At 43.9% G+C, this 21,475-nt stretch overlaps 1 protein-coding gene across 1 annotated transcript in view; it reads left to right on the top strand.

Moving 5' to 3' along the window:
- Nucleotides 1-21,475, top strand: part of LOC143808882 (uncharacterized) — a 459,352-nt gene that overhangs the window by 63,731 nt on the left and 374,146 nt on the right. The window contains exons 5-6 of the mRNA XM_077292048.1: nucleotides 7,088-7,164; nucleotides 7,275-7,380. Of these exons, the coding sequence (XP_077148163.1) occupies nucleotides 7,088-7,164; nucleotides 7,275-7,380 (183 nt within the window). The remainder of the gene's footprint in view (nucleotides 1-7,087; nucleotides 7,165-7,274; nucleotides 7,381-21,475) is intronic.

Here is a 21,475-nt window from a genome sequence, read left to right as displayed (position 1 = left end):
TTGCTGGAAGCTCTAGGGGGCTGGTGTTCTCCCCCCGGACCGTTAGACGGTTCGGGGGTTCTTGAATTTCCAGTGTGGATTTTGATAGGGTTTTTGTTGACCATATAAGTTACCTTTCTTTATTCTGCTATCAGTAAGCGGGCCTCTCTGTGCTAAACCTGGTTCATTTCTGTGTTTGTCATTTCCTCTTACCTCACCGTCATTATTTGTGGGGGGCTTCTATCCAGCTTTGGGGTCCCCTTCTCTGGAGGCAAGAAAGGTCTTTGTTTTCCTCTACTAGGGGTAGCTAGATTCTCCGGCTGGCGCGTGTCATCTAGAATCAACGTAGGAATGATCCCCGGCTACTTCTAGTGTTGGCGTTAGGAGTAGATATATGGTCAACCCAGTTACCACTGCCCTATGAGCTGGATTTTTGTATTCTGCAGACTTCCACGTTCCTCTGAGACCCTCGCCATTGGGGTCATAACAATATATACAGCGCAGCCTCCGTGTATCACATATATACAGATAATATACACAGAGCAGCCCCCGTGTATCACATATACACATAATATATACAGTGCAGCCTCTGTGTATCACATATATACACATAATATATACAGCGCAGCCTCCGTGTATCACATGTATACAGATAATATATACAGTGCAGCCCCCGTGTATCACATATATACATAATATATACAGCGCAGCCCCCGTGTATCACATATATACATAATATATACAGAGCAGCCTCCGTGTATCCCATATACACATAATATATACAGCGCAGCCTCCGTGTATCACATATACACATAATATATACAGCGCAGCCCCCGTGTATCACATATACACATAATATATACAGCGCAGCCCCCGTGTATCACATATATACACATAATATATACAGCGCAGCCTCCGTGTATCACATATACATAATATATACAGCGCAGCCTCCGTGTATCACATATACATAATATATACAGCGCAGCCTCCGTGTATCACATATATTCACATAATATATACAGCGCAGCCTCCGTGTATCACATATATTCACATAATATATACAGCGCAGCCTCCGTGTATCACATATACACATAATATATACAGCGCAGCCCCCGTGTATCACATATACATAATATATACAGAGCAGCCTCCGTGTATCACATATATACAGATAATATATACAGAGCAGCCTCCGTGTATCACATATACATAATATATACAGCGCAGCCTCCGTGTATCACATATACATAATATATACAGCGCAGCCCCCGTGTATCACATATACATAATATATACAGCGCAGCCTCCGTGTATCACATATACATAATATATACAGCGCAGCCTCCGTGTATCACATATATTCACATAATATATACAGCGCAGCCTCCGTGTATCACATATATTCACATAATATATACAGCGCAGCCTCCGTGTATCACATATACACATAATATATACAGCGCAGCCCCCGTGTATCACATATACATAATATATACAGAGCAGCCTCCGTGTATCACATATATACAGATAATATATACAGAGCAGCCTCCGTGTATCACATATACACATAATATATACAGAGCAGCCTCCGTGTATCACATGTATACAGATAATATATACAGTGCAGCCCCCGTGTATCACATATATTCACATAATATATACAGCGCAGCCTCCGTGTATCACATATACACATAATATATACAGCGCAGCCTCCGTGTATCACATATACACATAATATATACAGCGCAGCCCCCGTGTGTCACATATACACATAATATATACAGCGCAGCCCCCGTGTATCACATATATACACATAATATATACAGAGCAGCCTCCGTGTATCACATATATACAGATAATATATACAGAGCAGCCTCCGTGTATCACATATATACATAATATATACAGCGCAGCCCCCGTGTATCACATATACACATAATATATACAGCGCAGCCTCCGTGTATCACATATATACAGATAATATATACAGAGCAGCCCCATGTGTCACATATACATAATATATACAGCGCAGCCTCCGTGTATCACATATATACAGATAATATATACAGCGCAGCCTCCGTGTATCACATATACACATAATATATACAGTGCAGCCCCCTTGTATCACATATATACAGATAATATACACAGAGCAGCCCCCGTGTATCACATGTATACAGATAATATATACAGCGCAGCCCCCGTGTATCACATATACACATAATATATACAGCGCAGCCCCCGTGTATCACATATATACACATAATATATACAGAGCAGCCCCCGTGTATCACATATACATAATATATACAGCGCAGCCCCCGTGTATCACATATACACATAATATATACAGCGCAGCCTCCGTGTATCACATTTATACATAATATATACAGCGCAGCCCCCGTGTATCACATATACACATAATATATACAGCGCAGCCCCCGTGTATCACATATATACAGAGCAGCCGTGTATCACATATATACATAATATATACAGCGCAGCCCCCTTGTATCACATATATACAGATAATATACACAGAGCAGCCGTGTATCACATATACACATAATATATACAGCGCAGCCTCCGTGTATCACATATACACATAATATATACAGCGCAGCCTCCGTGTATCACATATATACAGATAATATATACAGCGCAGCCCCCGTGTATCACATATACACATAATATATACAGCGCAGCCCCCGTGTATCACATATACACATAATATATACAGCGCAGCCTCCGTGTATCACATATACACATAATATATACAGCGCAGCCTCCGTGTATCACATATATACATAATATATACAGCGCAGCCCCCGTGTATCACATATACACATAATATATACAGCGCAGCCTCCGTGTATCACATATACACATAATATATACAGCGCAGCCCCCGTGTATCACATATACACATAATATGAACAGCGCAGCCTCCGTGTATCACATATACACATAATATATACAGCGCAGCCTCCGTGTATCACATATACACATAATATATACAGCGCAGCCTCCGTGTATCACATATATACATAATATATACAGCGCAGCCCCCGTGTATCACATATACACATAATATATACAGCGCAGCCTCCGTGTATCACATATACACATAATATATACAGCGCAGCCCCCGTGTATCACATATACACATAATATGAACAGCGCAGCCTCCGTGTATCACATATACACATAATATATACAGCGCAGCCCCCGTGTATCACATATACACATAATATACACTCACCGGCCACTTTATTAGGTACACCATGCTAATAACGGGTTGGACCCCTTTTGCCTTCAGAACTGCCTCAATTCTTCGTGGCATAGATTCAACAAGGTGCTGGAAGCATTCCTCAGAGATTTTGGTCCATATTGACATGATGGCATCACACAGTTGCCGCAGATTTGTCGGCTGCACATCCCAAAGATGCTCCATACAAGGCAGGATGGATCCATGCTTTCATGTTGTTTACGCCAAATTCTGACCCTACCATCCGAATGTCGCAGCAGAAATCGAGACTCATCAGACCAAGCAACGTTTTTCCAATCTTCTACTGTCCAATTTCGATGAGCTTGTACAAATTGTAGCCTCAGTTTCCTGTTCTTAGCTGAAAGGAGTGGTACCCGGTGTGGTCTTCTGCTGCTGTAGCCCATCTGCCTCAAAGTTCGACGCACTGTGCGTTCAGAGATGCTCTTAGGCCTACCTTGGTTGTAACGGGTGGCGATTTGAGTCACTGTTGCCTTTCTATCAGCTCGAACCAGTCTGCCCATTCTCCTCTGACCTCTGGCATCAACAAGGCATTTCCGCCCACAGAACTGCCGCTCACTGGATTTTTTTTATTTTTCGGACCATTCTCTGTAAACCCTAGAGATGGTTGTGCGTGAAAATCCCAGTAGATCAGCAGTTTCTGAAATACTCAGACCAGCCCTTCTGGCACCAACAACCATGCCACGTTCAAAGGCACTCAAATCACCTTTCTTCCCCATACTGATGCTCGGTTTGAACTGCAGGAGATTGTCTTGACCATGTCTACATGCCTAAATGCACTGAGTTGCCGCCATGTGATTGGCTGATTAGAAATTAAGTGTTAACAAGAAGTTGGACAGGTGTACCTAATAAAGTGGCCGGTGAGTGTATATATACAGTCACCACTAGAGGGGGCTCCTCACATACAGATGTATATATATACAGTATATATGAGTTTTTAGGGACCTTTGTAATAGTCCACCGATAATAACAGGCATTGTAACTACCTTTGATTACACACTGGCGTGTAAAGTGTGTAGAGAACAATGCCCCCAATAGCAGATAATGATCACTCAATACTTATAGACAGCCCAAAAAACCCCAGATTGCACATAAAGGTTATAGAATAACCCTCTGGCACAAAGGAAATGCCCATAGCTGCACAAAATATAATAGCTGACCCTTATGTGATAACAGATACAAAAACTAAATCCTGCAGGGTAGCGCCAATACACAGACGGCAAAGCTGCTTTCCTGTGTTAGAAAATAGCAAAGGACTAATAGTAAATACTACAGCCCAATGGGTACGACGACCACGTACCAAACGTGCCAAAGGGCATTTCTACTTTCCTTCCCTTGCAGCAGTGTGTCCTGTGCTGATGCCAGCAGCTGATTTCAGCGTGTAAATGGCCATGACGTTACTGCCATGCGTCTCCACACACTGAGGTCAGCTGCCAGAATATTGACTGCTTCCCGCCCCCAGGACTATGGGTGTGGAGAGCAGTGAATATTCATCTTCTTTAATAGTGGGCACTCGGTTAGCTGCAGCCACTCGGCGATCACGTGTGCCTGCTATTAAAGAGATTGGATATTCTCTGCTCCCACCTCTCGGTGTCGGCTTCAGTGCATATGGGCTTATGGGCGTGGAGAGCAGTGAATATTCATCTTCTTTAATAGTGGGCACTCGGTTAGCTGCAGCCACTCGGCGATCACGTGTGCCTGCTATTAAAGAGATTGGATATTCTCTGCTCCCACCTCTCGGTGTCAGCTTCAGTGCATTGTGGGGGGCTTATGGGCATGGGGAGCAGAGAAGATTAATTTTCATTAAAAGACTCCTGTGACCTGCTCCTCTGCTGCTCCCCGCCACAGCTGATCTAAAGCACATCCGGACTAAAAGACGCACCCCCTCTTTCCTCTCAAATTTTGTATGCACAAAGTGAGTCTTACAGTCCAAAAAATACTGTGTTATTTTTATATTTGTCACGTACCCGCTTCTCAGCACGTGACTAGGGTTGTGCCTGCAAGGGTTAATCTACCTCCTCTCAATCCAGCATTCGTCCTATGCTGCCATGGGAGCATAAACCACACCCGACACAGTCCATGCACCCCACTTCACACACGCTGACACCCCTCACCAAACACACGGGCGATGAGTCCAGGAAGTGCTACTACTGTCTGTCACCAGGATCACACACTCTAAGGCTATGGATTCTTTTAGAGCATGCAAGGTTCAAACTTATTAAAGTTTTAAGTGTTAATAGAAAAGGTGCAGTGCTTACAATAACAGGATATAAAAATCTGGGAATAAAAAGTGACACAAATATGCAAAACAGTTATAAAATAAAAGGGAGAAACTTAGAGAGATAATGCAGTCTGGTATTCTGTTCCCTGAGGGGGATATGAAATGGATCACATCAGCTTGGCTGCCCTCAATCTGCGAACAACTTTCTTTGTGTTGGGCCCAAGTTATAGGCTTAGTCAGGAGATCAGATTTCTACACCAGCCTTTCATGTCAATATTCTAATTCCTGGTTTGTGACTGGACCATGGCTACTTAATCAATGAATACATTAGTTTTGTCTTAACCTTTCTTTCCCATAGTAAATAGAAATTCCTTCAAAGGCATCAGAGGTGTGAAATGTTTCAAATTCTCTGCGTTCTCAGAAAGGCACCCTGGGGTCTGAGACCCTGTGACCAGGAAAGCTACCTTTACCATAGATAACATAGGTTATGACCTTTGTGATGAGCTGCAGCCTAAGAACAGATGCTAATTTACTGCCGGTCATACTTCCATACATCGCCTACAAATACATATTTCCCCTACAATATTGTATGTGTTATTCATATTCAGCATGTTTGTTTATTTTTTGCCTCTGTAGTGCAGCGGTAGTACACTATGCAGTGATGCGGCAGTGATCCTGCAAAGTTCAAAGCAAAAACGTCTCTTTAATGTTCAACTCACAAAAATACGCAGCACATGATATCCTCCGGATCGCAGCCAGGAAACATATCCTCCAGATTGCAGCCAATAAACACGCCAGTCCACCTTCGAGACTGGTTGCTGTGGGCGATTGCACCACCGTGTGCACTCTAGGTGACAGGCCTTTCAGCTTCCTTGGCTGTTTGGCTCCACTTGCCTGTGTTGCCTCCCACTGGTGGAGATCTGCAGAACCTTCTGCTCTGCACTCTTGCAAAAACAAAACTGTCATTGACACGCCCAAACCCTTCACTGCAGGTTTTTTAATTGGAGTCTGTGGCCATGGGAGGCATGGAAAACCCGCCCAGGAAGGAAACAGACTGCTCCACTACCATCCTGTAGTCCATTTAAAAAATAAAAGCCCAGCAGGTTTTCTTAAATCTGCCTTGGACAAATAGCTTGTCCAAGACATATACTCACTTTATTTCTGCATTGCAATCACAGCTATGCCTGTGACTGCAATTCACTCCCACGGCCTCAAAACGCCTCTGTGCACATCCTGGTGGGAATACACAGCGACCCTCACATGTGACACCGGTCACTGCCCCACACCGAAAATCCAAAGTAAATGTGTCATGTTGCACTTTAGGCCTTTTTGGGATAATTTCATCTTTTGGCTTGCTTAATTTTTCACAATAACGGTTGCCCAAACTTTTACATGCCACTGTACGCCCCTACACCTAAAAAATGAGGATCACGGGCAGCTGAGGCTTCAGCTTCTACATGAGGTCATAGATGAAGAAGAGGAGACTGGCCATAAAAACAATCAGCAGAGTAAGGAGGGGGACGTTCATGTCTGTTATAGAGTCACCTGGATACTACTCCCATCATCCCATGTAACAATCATTCGTCTGTTTCCTACAGATGTTCTCAGTGTAAGAAATCCTCCGGAGAGATGTCCGTCTCCTCTGTATTCCCAGGACTGTCCGGAGAGTCACCAGGTAGATGAAGCTGCTCCTTCACCACAGCTATATGGGGCCGCGCTCAGAGATTTGGGGTCTTCTGGTGATGTCTGCTGTATTGTACTGAGCTGTTATATATGTGATATCAGGGCGGAGATCTGACTGGTATTAAAGTGGAGGATGAAGAACAGATGATGGACGATCAGCCGTGTGTGAGCGATGTGAAGGAGGAGAGTCCAGGAAATGATACCACAGGTATGTAATAATGGGGTCACCGGGGTCTTCTGGTGACGCTGCACCTTGCAGATAATGATAGTTCAGTAAATTACAGGTCAGATGGGCATTAGCATATAACAAATGACATAGTGTTATTTACTTACCAAAATCTGAGCCAAAATGCTGAAGCAATGTACACCCCTTGCTGTGTATATATATAGATATACTAGAAGGTGGCCCGATTCTAACGCATTGGGTATTCTAGAATATGTATGTATGTATATAGCAGCCACACAGTATATAGCACAGGCCACGTAGTATGTAGGAGCCATGTAGTATATAGCAGACAAATACTACGTGGCCTGTGCTATATACTATGTGGCTGCTATATACATACATACATATTGTAGAATACCCAATGCGTTAATACAGCCCAAACAGTATATATCACAGCCCACGCAGTATATAGCAGCCACGCAGTATATAACACAGGCGACGTAGTATATAACACAGGGCACGTAGTACATAACATTGCCCACATAGTATATAGCACAGCCCACGCAGTATATAGCAGACACGCAGTATATAACACAGGCAACGTAGTATATAACACAGGCCACGCAGTATGTAACACAGGGCACGTAGTATATAACATTGCCCACATAGTATATAGCACAGCCCACGCAGTATATAGCAGACACCCAGTATATAACACAGGCAACATAGTATATAACACAGGCCACGCAGTATATAACACAGGGCACGTAGTATATAACATTGCCCACATAGTATATAGCACAGCCCACGCAGTATATAGCAGACACGCAGTATATAACACAGGCGACGTAGTATATAACACAGGCCACGCAGTATATAACACAGGGCACGTAGTATATAACACAGCCCACATAGTATATAGCACAGCCCACGCAGTATATAGCAGACACGCAGTATATAACACAGCCCTCATAGTATTTAGCAGTGTGGGCACCATATCCTTGTTAAAAAAAAATAATTAAAATAAAAAATAGTTCTATACTCACCCGCAGGATCCAGCGAAGTCCTGGCAATGCGCGGGCGGCTGCCGCCATCTTCCGTTCCCAGGATGCTGTTACAGGGAGCCTAGAAGGCTAAGGCTAATTTCCCGGGCCCCTGCAATATCCCTCAGACTAGGGAAAAACCCTGTCTGTCCCTCTCCCAGAATTTACACCAATGGTGTGCTTGTCTGGGCCACCAGGCCTGGCCCTGACTCCTGTTTCAGCCCTATGCTGGAACCACCACCCGCCACCCAATGAAAAGACCTAACACCAAACTCCAGAGACAGTAGAGACAGGGAAAACTTAAAACGCACCACGCCGCAGACACACAGGAAACCACACTAATGTGCGCAGGGCAAAACCAAAATACAAATATAGGAAGGAGAAATATAAACAAAGAAAAATACACCACCAGATAATATTTCTACTCCAAGACCACCACTCCAGACCGGATTCACTAGGCACGAGGCACAAGCTATAATCGGAGACGCCCAAAGTCCAGCACGACTATTTAAAGGCCGTGGGCGTGACCCAGCCTCCAACCCGAGTACCAGCTAAATTAACCCCGGACAAGCTGGATAAAGTCTAGCCGACGCCACTGAGCGTATAGTGGCCGTAAGTGGAATTACCGCTGTCTGTCGGACGCCCTGGTGTGAATATCGGCCGACATGACCGCTAAGTCTTCTGGGTAACTTCGCAATGCATCTCTGGGAACGGAAGATGGCGGCGGGCGCGAGCGCATCGTCCGACGACGGAAGGTGAGAATACCAGGTTTTTTGTTTTATTATTTTTAACATTACATCTTTTTACTATTGATGCCGCATAGGGAGCATCAATAGTAAAATGTTGGGGACACACAGGGTTAATAGCAGCGGTAACGGAGTGCGTTACCCGCGGCATAACGCGGTCCGTTACCGCTGGCATTAACACCGTGTTTGCGGTGACTGGAGGGGAGTATGCGGGCGCCGGGCACTGACTGCAGGGGAGTAGGGAGGGACTAATCGGACTGTGCCCATCGCTGATTGGTCGCGGCAGCCATGACAGGCAGCTGGCGAGAACAATACATCCAATACATACCAATACATAGATATCCATACATCCTATTTTATTGTGGATACCCTCAAATGAAAGCTGAAAGTCTGAACTTCAACTGCATCTGAATTGTTTTGTTTAAAATTCATTGTGGTAATGTCTATAACCAAAATTAGAAAAATGTTGTCTCTGTCCAAATATATATGGACCTAACTGTATATGTATGTGTGTATATATATATATATACACATATACACACTGTACAGACCAAAAGTTTGGACACACCTTTTCATTTAAGGATTTTTCTGTATTTTCATGACTATGAAAATTGTGAATTCACACTGAAGGCATCAAAACTATGAATTATCACATGTGGAATTATATACTTAAGAAAAAAGTGTGAAACAACTGAAATTATGTCTTATATTCTAGGTTCTTCACAGTATTATTATTATTATTTATATAGCACCATTGATTCCATGGTGCTGTACATGAGAAGGGGTTACATACAAGTTACAGATATTACTTACAGTAAACTAACAATGACAGACTGATACAGAGGGGCGAGGACCCTGCCCTTGCCGGCTTACATTCTACAGGATTATGGGGAAGGAGACAATAGGTTGAGGGTTGCAGGAGCTCCGGTGTTGGTGAGGCGGTAGCTTCAGTAGTGATGAGGAGGCAGCGGGGTCAGTGCAGGCTGTAGGCTTTCCTGAAGAGATGGGTTTTCAGGTTCCGTCTGAAGGATCCAAATGTGGTTGATAGTGGGAAGTGTTGGGGCAGAGAGTTCCAGAGGATGGGGGATATTCGGGAGAAGTGTTGGAGGCGGTTGGATGAGGAGCGGATAAGTATGGAGGAGAGAAGGTCTTGGGAGGACCGGAGATTACGTGAGGGAAGATATCGGGAGATTAGTTCAGAGATATATGGAAAAGACAGGTTATGGATGGCTTTGTAGGTCAGTATTAGTAATTTGAACTGGATACACTGAGGGAATGGGAGCCAGTGAAGAGATTTGCAGAGGGGGGAAGTAGAGGAGTAGCGAGGAGAGAGAAAGTAGCCACCTTTTGCTTTGATGACTGCTTTGCACACTCTTGGCATTCTCTTGATGAGCTTCAAGAGGTAGTCACCGGGAATGGTCTTCCAACAATCTTGAAGGAGTTTCCAGAGATGCTTAGCACTTGTTGACCCTTTTGCCTTCACTCTGCGGTCCAGCTCACCCCAAACCATCTCGATTGAGTTCAGGGCTGGTGACTGTAGAGGCCAGGTCATCTAGCGTAGCACCCATCAATCTCCTTCTTAGTCAACTAGCCCTTACACAGCCTGGAGGTGTGTTTGGGGTCATTGTCCTGTTGAAAAATAAATGATGGTCCAACTAAACGCAAACCGGATGGAATAGCATGCCGCTGCAAGATGCTATGGTAGCCATGCTGGTTTAGTATGCCTTCAATTTTGAATAAATCTCCAACAGTGTCACCAGCAAAGCACCCCCCACACCATCACACCTCTTCCTCCATGCTTCACGGTGGGAACCAGGCATTTGTAGAGTCCATCCGTTCACCTTTTCTGCGTGGCACAAAGAGACGGTGGTTGGAACCAAAGATCTCAAATTTGGACTCATCAGACCAAAGCACAGATTTCCACTGGTCTAATGTCCATTCCTTGTGTTCTTTAGCCCAAACAAGTCTCTTCTGCTTGTTGCCTGTCCTTAGCAGTGGTTTCCTAGCAGCTATTTTACCATGAAGGCCTGCTGCACAAAGTCTCCTCTTAACAGTTGTTGTAGAGATGTGTCTGCTGCTAGAACTCTGTGTGGCATTGACCTGGTCTGTAATGTGAGCTGCTGTTAACCAGCGAATTCTGAGGCTGGTGACTTGGATAAACTTATCCTCAGAAGCAGAGGTGACTCTTGGTCTTCCTTTCCTGGGACGGTCCTCATGTGAGCCAGTTTCTTTGTAGCGCTTGATGGTTTTTGCAACTGCACTTGGGGGCACTTTCAAAGTTTGCCCAATTTTTCGGACTGACTGACCTTCATTTCTTAAAGTAATGATGGCCACTCGTTTTTCTTTACTTAGCTGCTTTTTTCTTGCCATAATACAAATTCTAACAGTCTATTCAGTTGGACTATCAGCTGTGTATCCACCAGACTTCTGCACAACACAACCGATGGTCCCAACCCCATTTATAAGGCAAGAAATCCCACTTATACCTGACAGGGCACACCTGTGAAGTGAAAACCATTCCTGGTGACTACCTCTTGAAGCTCATCAAGAGAATGCCAAGAGTGTGCAAAGCAGTCAAAGCAAAAGGTGGCTACTTTGAAGAACCTAGAATATAAGACCTAATTTCAGTTGTTTCACACTTTTTTTGTTAAGTATATAATTCCACATGTGTTAATTCATAGTTTTGATGCCTTCAGTGTGAATGTACAATTGTCCTAGTCATGAAAATACGGAAAAATCTTTAAATGAGAAGGTGTGTCCAAACTTTTGCTCTGTACTGTATATATATATATATATACACACACACACACACACACACACACACACACACACACACACACACACACACACACACACACACACACACACACACAGTTAGGTCCATATATATTTGGACAGAGACAACATTTTTCTAATTTTGGTTATAGACATTACCACAATGAATTTTAAACAAAACAATTCAGATGCAGTTGAAGTTCAGACTTTCAGCTTTCATTTGAGGGTATCCACATTAAAATTGGATGAAGGGTTTAGGAGTTTCAGCTCCTTAACATGTGCCACCCTGTTTTTAAAGGGACCAAAAGTAATTGGACAATTGACTCCAAGGCTATTTCATGGACAGGTGTGGGCAATCCCTTCGTTATGTCATTCTGAATTAAGCAGATAAAAGGTCTGGAGTTGATTTGAGGTGTGGTGGTTGCATTTGGAAGGTTTTGCTGTGAAGTAAACATGCGGTCAAAGGAGCTCTCCATGCAGGTGAAACAAGCCATCCTTAAGCTGCGAAAACAGAAAAAACCCATCCGAGAAATTGCTACAATATTAGGAGCGGCAAAATCTACAGTTTGGTCCATCCTGAGAAAGAAAGAAAGCACTGGTGAACTCATCAATGCAAAAAGACCTGGGCGCCCACAGAAGACAACAGTGGTGGATGATCGCAGAATAATCTCCATGGTGAAGAGAAACCCCTTCACAACAGCCAACCAAGTGACCAACACTCTCCAGGAGGTCGGCGTATCAATATCCAAATCTACCATAAAGAGAAGACTGCATGAAAGTACAGAGGGTTCACTGCACGGTGCAAGCCACTCATAAGCATCAAGAAGAAAAAGGCTAAAAAACATCTAAAAAAGCCGGCACAGTTCTGGAAGAACATTCTGTGGACAGATGAAACCAAGATGAACCTCTACCAGAATGATGGAAAGAGAAAAGTATGGTGAAGGCGTGGTCCAGCTCATGATCAAAAGCATACCACATCATCTGTAACCACGGCGGAGGCAGTGTGATGGCTTGGGCATGCATGGCTGCCAGTGGCACTGGGTCACTAGTGTTTATGGATGATGGGACACAGGAATGAATTCTGAGGTCTTCAGAGCCGCCATACTGTGTGCTCAGATCCAGCCAAATGCAGCCAAACTGATTGGTCGTCATTTCATACTACAGATGGACAATGACCCAAAACATAAAGCCAAAGCAACCCAGGAGTTTATTAAAGCAAAGAAGTGGAATATTCTGGAATGGCCAAGTCAGTCACCTGATCTCAACCCAACTGAGCAGCATTTCACTTGTTAAAGACTAAACTTCAGACAGAAAGGCCACAAACAAACAGCAACTGAAAACCACCGCAGTGAAGGCCTGGCAGAGCATCAAAAAGGAGGAAACACAGCGTCTGCTGATGTCCATGAGGTCAAGACTTCAGGCCGTCATTGCCAACAAAGGGTTTTCAACCAAGTACTAACAATGAACATTTTATTTACAATTATTGAATCTGTCCAATTACTTTTACATTGCCCAGGATGAGTGAGGCAGAATAAAGTTTTTTCACTTTTTTCCACCTGAAACAATTGGAGTGCTGCCTTCATTTTTTTCTGTTTAGTTTGTCTGGAAGCCTGGCAACCACTGTGAACTATTGTGCTGTTCCTTTTTTAATAAATGGGGGGAAACAGCACAGCAGACTTCCAGAAAAAAAGGTGATGTTTATTTTCCCAAATGGAGTTGCGACTTTTTGGATACAATCCTTTCTCAAGCCAGCAAAGAAAGGATTGTATCCGAAACGTCGCCACGCCATTTGGGCAAATAAACATCACTTTTTTCTGGAAGTCTGCTGTGCTGTTTCCCCCCATTTTTTTTTCAACTATTACAAGGAGCCTTCTGAGATTGCTGGCTGGGGATGCGTGCACTTTGTTAAGGTACTGTGTTTGGTGCTGTTCCAAATATATATATATATATATATATATATATATATATATATATATATATATATATATATATATATAGTAGCGTGGCTAAAGCTTGTATAGGCGACGGGAGGTATGTGTCACAGAGATGGCTTGTCGCTGTGATGTAACCCGCAGTGTTTTCTGTAATGCACATAAAGCAATAAGGAATTGTTTGGTATATTTGGGTCCGGGTTACGGGTAGCTGTGAGAGATGGGAGGGTCTGGCTACCCATATACCTCACCCCTGGGTAAGGGGCATAACCATACCTCTATATGTGTTTCAGGACCTGTGGTGATGTCACAACCACATGTCTAGTCATGTGATGGGTTCCTGGGTGTGGTTAGATCTATAAAATAGAGGCTAATGCTTAACACAGGAGGTGTATGTGGGGAGGTGAAAGCCTCCAGTGTGTTAAGGCTCCAGGACTGAGCCTGAAGGGCTGGACACTTGTATTTTCTTTTGCCTAAGCTAAAGGCTATTTGTTTTCTGTTTTGCTATGTGGGTTATGGAGCAATAAACCCTGTGAACTTTTAATGGAACGTGTCTCCTGAGTGTCACCCACCGCACCTGAGCGAGTACAACCCCTACGATATACTGTGTTTGTGTGTGTGTGTATATATATATATATATACATACACACACACACACACACACACACACACACACACACACACACACACACACACACACACACACACACTCATACACTGCTCCAAAAAATTAAAGTAACACTAAAATCCCACATCCTAGATATCACTGAATAATAATAGTAATCTTTATTTATATAGCGCCAACATATTCCGCAGCGCTTTACAGTTTAACAGCTTCATACACAACAGTCATAGGTAACAACGTTAACGATACAATAATAAAGCACAATAAGCCGCCCCTGCTCGTGAGAGCTTACAGTCTACAATGAGGTGGGGAGATACAAAGTACAGGTGTGTATTTACAATGATGTATTTACAATGAGGGTCCAGCCATCTTCACGGGGTGGGGGGTAGATGGAAGTAGTGAATGGGCTACACACACAAACATAAAATGACCTTGATTAGGGAACGTGATAGGCCGCTCTGAACAAATGTGTTTTGAGGGAGCGCCTAAAACTATGCAAGTTGTGGATGGTCCTAATGTCTTGGGGTAGAGCATTCCAGAGGATTGGCGCAGCACGGGAGAAGTCTTGGAGTCGGGAGTGGGAGGTACGGATTAGTGCAGAGGTTAGTCGGAAGTCATTTGCAGAGCGTAGCGGTCGTCTAGGCCGATAGACAGAAATGAGGGAGGAGATGTATGGGGTGCCGCACTGTGGAGAGCTTTGTGGGTGAGAACAAGTACTTTGAATTGTATCCTGTAGTGAATGGGCAGCCAGTGTAATGACTGGCGAAGAGCGGAGGCGTCCGAGTAACGATTAGCCAGATGGACGACCCTGGCTGCTGCATTAAGGATGGACTGGAGAGGGGAAAGTCGCGTGAGGGGGAGGCCAATTTATAGAGCATTGCAGTAGTCCAGGCGGGAGTGGATCAGGGAGACAGTGAGGGTTTTTGTTGTCTCCATGGTGAGAAAAGGGCGGATTCTAGAGATGTTCTTTAGGTGTAAGCGGCATTAGCGGGCAAAAGATTGTATGTAGGACGTGAAGGAGAGATCGGAGTCAAACATAACACCCAGACAGCGCGCCTGTTGCCGGGGTGTTATTATGGGGCCACCCACTGAGAGGGAGATGTCAGATTTAGGGAGGTTAGTAGATGGCGGGAGCAGAAGTTCAGTTTTGGAGAGGTTGAGTTTCAGATGGAGAGCGGACATGATGTCAGAGACTGCGGACAGACAGTCAGTGGTGTTCTGTAGTACAGCGGGGGTAAGGTCAGGGGATGACGTGTATAGTTGTGTGTCATCAGCGTAAAGATGGTACTGAAAGCCAAATCTGCTGATGGTGTGTCCAATTGGGGCCGTGTAGAGAGAGAAGAGAAGGGGGCCAAGGACTGAGCCCTGCTGTACCCCAACAGTGAGAGGAAGAGGAGATGAAGGGGAGCCGGAGAACAGAACACTGAAGGAACAGTCAGAAAGATAGGAGGAGAACCAGGAGAGAGCAGTGTCCTTAATGCCTAGTGACTGGAGCCTAGAGAGTAGGAGAGGGTGGTCAACAGTGTCGAAAGCTGCAGAAAGATCGAGAAGAATGAGCAGAGAGTGGTCACTGTTACATTTTGCTTTCAGAAGGTCGTTGGTTACCTTGATGAGTGCAGTTTCTGTCGAATGTTGGGGGCGGAAACTGGACTGTGAAGGGTCTAGGAGGGAATGAGTGGAGAGGTAACGGGAAAGGCGGGAATAGACCAGGTGCTCCAAGAGTTTAGAGATGAAGGGGTGATTGGAGACTGAATTAAATATTCCAGTTGTAAATCTTTCTTCATTACATAGTGGAATGTGTTGAAAACAGTAAAACCTAAAAATGATCAACATAAATCACAACTAATATCCCACAGAGGTCTGGATTTGGAATGATACTCAAAATCAAAGTGGAAAATGAAGTTACAGGCTGATCCAACATTGGAAATGCCTCAAGACAAGGAAATGATGCTCAGTAGTGTGTGTGTGGCCTCCATGTGCCTGTATGACCTCCCTACAACGCCTGGGCATGCTTCTGATGAGGCTGCAGATGGTCTCCTGAGGGAACTCCTCCCAGACCTGGACTAAAGCATCCGCCAACTCCTGGACAGTCTGTGGTGCAATGTGACGTTGGTGGATGGTGCGAGACATGATGTCTCAGATGTGTTCAATCGGATTCAGGTCTGGGGAACGGGCGGGCCAGTCCATAGTTTCAATGCCTTCATCTTGTAGGAACTGCTGACACACTCCAGCCACATGAGGTCTGGCATTATTCTGCATTAGGAGGAACCCAGGGCCAACTGCTCCAGCATATGGTCTCACAAGGGGTCTGAGGATCTCATCTCTGTACCTAATGGCAGTCAGGCTACCTCTGGCAAGCACATGGAGGGCTGTGCAGCCCTCCGTAGAAATGCCACCCCACACCATTACTGACCCACTGCCAAACTGGTCATGCTGAAGTATGTTGCAGGCAGCAGATCGCTCTGTGGCAAATGCCAAGCGTCCTGCATGGTGTTGGGCTGTGAGCACAACCCCCATCTGTGGACGTCGGGCACTCACCATCCTCATGGAGTCGGTTTCTAACCGTTTGTACAGACACATGCACATTTGTGGCCTGCAGGAGGTCATTTTGCAGGGCTCTGGCAGTGCTCCTCCTGTTCCTCCTGGCACAAAGGCTGAGGTAGCGGTCCTGCTGCTGGGTTGTTGCCCTCCTATGGCCCCCTCCACGTCTCCTGGTGTACTGGCCGGTCTCCTGGTAGCGCCTCCAGCCTCTGGACACTACGCTGACAGACACCGCAAACCTTCTTGCCACAGCTCGCATTGATGTGCCATCCTGGATGAGCTGCACTACCTGAGCCACCTGTGAAAGCACAACCAACATTCAAAAGTGACCAAAACATCAGCCAGAAAGCATTGGTACTGAGATGTGGTCTGTGGTCCCCACCTGCAGAACCACTCCATTATTGAGGGGGTCTTGAGAATTGCCAATAATTGCCATCTGTTGTCTATTCCATTTGCTCAACAGCATGTGAAATTGATTGTCAATCAGTGTTGCTTCCTAAGTGGACAGTCTGATTTCACAGAAGTTTCATGTACTTGGAGTTAGATTCTGTTGTTTAAGTGTTCTCTTTATTTTTTTGAGCAGTGTATATAATAATGGAGGCAGATGATAAAACTTGTGATTTTTAATATTTTATGTTGGTTACGTTCCAGTTCATTGTGAGAATCTTTCTCCAAGAAGGAGGTTGTGACAATGAGCAGAATTCTCGCCAATATCGGCTATTAAAGCACAAGTTGTGTCATCTAATTGGTGCGCGGCCTCCGTTATCTTATGTCTATATGTGGGAGGAACAGTAATGACACCCTCAATCCTCGCTGGTGCTGCTTCTAAGCTACTAATTTGTAATGTATATACAGTCATGGCCAAAAGTGTTGGCACCCTTGAAATTGATCCACAAAATGAAGTATTTCTACCAGAAAATAATTCTAGTTCCATATGTTTTCTTATACACATGTTTATTTCCTTTTGTGTGTTGTTCTAATACATACAAAAAACAGAGAGGGAAAGAAAGGCAAATAGGACATCATTTCACACACATGACATTATTGTTGCCACCTTTCCAAAATTGTGGGTAAACAACTGTTTCCAGTATGTGATGCTCGTTCACACTCACCTGTAGCAAGTAACAGGTGTGGGTAATATGAGAATCACACCTGAAACCAGATGAAAAGAGGAGAAGTTGACTCAATCTTTGCATTAGGTGTCTGTGAGAGCCACAGTTAGCATGGAGAATAGAAAGAGGAGAAGAGAACGGTCTGAGGACCTGGGAATCAAAAATGTTGTAAAATATTAACAAACTCAAGGTTACAAGTCCATCTCCATAGATCTTAATGTTCCTTTGTCCAAGGTGCGCAACATAAGTTACAACCCCTTGCACTGTAACTAATCTCCCTGGATGTGGACGGCAGCGAGAAATTGATGAAAGGTTGCGATGCAGGATGGATCGGACGGTGGATAAGCCCCAATCAAGATTTACAGAGCTTCAGTCTGTCCTGCAGGCTCAGGATGCATCAGTGTCAGCACAAACTGTCCGTCCACATGTGAATGAAAAACGCTACGGCAGGGAGGACCCACTGATGACTCAAGAGACATAAAAAAGCTAGACTGAAGTTTGCCAAAATGTTCATGGGTAAGCCAAAATCCTTCTGAAAAGCATCTTATGGACAGATGAGACCAAGATAGAACTTTTTGGTAAAGTACATCATTCTACTGTTTACCAAAAACGGAAAGGATACCAATCGTCCCTTTTTGGAGAAAGCGAGACAAGATGTAGGAACGATCTCGGGCCAACCTTATTTACAACACAAAAGAAGTATCTGAACCTTTGAACCTCGCCCAACAAATCAAGGCATTACCTATTATCACGCAATACCATGCAGACTATAAGAAGTGTACCAATAGAAGTCGCCAACATTGGCCCATCTTACAGAAGGATAAGAGTATGGGGAGCTTTTACCCACCTATCCAAGATTCATCTATAGGAAAGCCCAAACCATTGGCAATCTCATTGCCCCACCACTAAATCAGCACTAGGCAGTAACAGAAATACCAATACCAAAATAAATGCACTTAATAAACAATATTCAACCATTGGTTTGACCCCATGTGGTAGCTGCTCCTGCTGTGTACTTACCACGGTCAAAAAACGCTACATACATCCTTTGTGGAATCAAACAAAACAAGATAATTCTCCATCAAGGATACAATATCCTGTTATTCCAGAGGGGTCCTCTACATGATCAGATGCCCCTGTGACAAAATGTATGTAGGCCGCACCAAAAGACGATTAATGGATAAAGAACACTCTGACAATATCCGTGAAGGTTTTGAGGAGCATCCTCTATCACGCCACTTCAAGGTTAACCATATTTTGTCCTGCAAAGAAACCTTTTTTGTTGCATCCAAGTTGTCCAAGTGTGGATCTTCACAGTAGACAGCGTGGTCTCTAGGGGGCTAAATCATGAGCTAGAACTTCGTGCCTTTTACTCTATCTGCAGCCCGTTTCTTCAAACATGAAGTACCTACAACACCGAAAATCAGGGTCTAGCAGCTCCTCCATGAGTTGACCACTTGTGGCCAAGCCGCCTGAAGTAAAGAGTCTTTTATAAAGACATTTTTTTACTAGTTTTTTTTTTTTTTTTTTTTTTTTACTAAGGATTTGAAAAAAAAAAAAATGTCAACTATACATCAGGGGACTTTTTTCAATAAGATTTTTTTTTTTTTTGGCATATATATTTTACCTATAAATGCATCAAAGTAACAAATAAAAAAAAAATAAAAACAAAAGTTTTTTTTTTTTTTAATACAAATAAATTACTATTTCTATACTGTTTTCTATACTGTTATCTTCTCTGTTCCATTTCATAATTTATTTTTTTTATGTAAGTCTTTTGGATATAACTTCTATTCCACAATCACATTAAACCCATTTGATTTTTAAACTAATTAATAAAAGGTTTTTAATCACTATTTTTTAGATAACAAACACAAGATCAATTTTATTATAAGGCTTTGATTCCACGGTCAGTAAAGCTGCGGGTTTGACGCTGCGTACATCTGCAGCGTCAAACCCGCAGCGTCCAGATGTTACAGCGTAGTGGAGGGAATTTCATGAAATCCTATCTCCACTATGGGTTCGGAGATGCAGGCGGCAGACCTGCGTATCCGGACATGTGGCGCGTCTTTATAGACTGCAGCATGTCTATTTACAATGTGGAGACGCTCCGTCCCTGCAGCGTAAATTTCCCATAGACTATCATTAGATGCGATAAAACCGCATCTAATGATTAGTCACATGCGTAATAACTGCCTAAACGCAGCTTACTACCCATGTCTACTAATTTAAATAAGGTCTTAACTGTCACACCTCCGGAAGTCCGTGTCCACTGTAGTTCTCACGATAATTTAGCTTACCGCGAGAACTGCCGTGCACATTACCGGGGGTTATCTCAGGTCACCCTAGGCTAGTTCTCATGGTCAGCTAACCGCGAGAACTAGTGTACGTGATCGCCGGCGATCTCCAGTGGTCATCTACAGCTCTGCTATGTCTGGATGTCATGCATCCAGATGTAGCAGAGCTGGACTCGTCATGGGACACTCGTTATTAAGGACTGCGTCGGACCAGGGAGTATTTGGGTTTTTTTTCAGGAGATCGGGGGCGTCGCATGGATTACCAGTATAATAAAATGGGAAAAATGTGTGGTGTTTTATTTCATTAAAATACTTTATTCTGGCTGTGTGTTTATTTAACCCTTTACAAACTAAATGGTTAGTAATGGATAGGGGTCTTATTGACGCCTCTCTATTACTAAGCCGGCTTAATGTCACCTTACAAAGGTGACATTAACCCCCTATTACCCCATATGCCACACCGCTACAGGGCAGTGGGTAGAGAGGCTAAGGGCCGGAATTAGCGCATCTTGGAGATATGCCATTTCTGGGGCGGCTGTGAGCTGGTGTTTGTAGTAAGGGGGGCCAATATCTATGGCTCCTTCCTAGGCTATGAATATCAGATAGACAGATCGATAGATCTACCTATCTATATATAGATATATCTATCTATTACCTAACATCTATCTATATCTTTCTGTGTGTGTAAACATTGTTCTTCAATGGAGTATGTAAATGAAAAGGTTGGACAAGGAAATTACATCACAATTTTTTTTCTCTATATATTTAGCTTACAAAACACATACAAACCTGCATGAAAAAAACACATGAAAATCCCCATCAAAAATGCAGCAAAGACCGCATCAAAAAAGCAGGTGACCTGCCAGTGACCTCAGATGCAGAATTTACCTGCGGCAAATCCTGAGCCATTCCGGACCGTGGAAACGTACCCTTAGGCAATAGGAAGTCCAAACACTTATATGGGGAAATGATAAAGAACCAATAACCACCAGATCACTAACAATTCAAGACCCTTTAATAGATCCATATTCAGGGACAGACTCCAGTTGCTTATAGCATTAAGCATA

Source organism: Ranitomeya variabilis, chromosome 2 (genome assembly GCF_051348905.1).
Source record: "Ranitomeya variabilis isolate aRanVar5 chromosome 2, aRanVar5.hap1, whole genome shotgun sequence".
NCBI classification, from domain to species: Eukaryota; Metazoa; Chordata; class Amphibia; order Anura; family Dendrobatidae; genus Ranitomeya; species Ranitomeya variabilis.
This window is presented reverse-complemented; position numbering and strand designations above follow the sequence as displayed.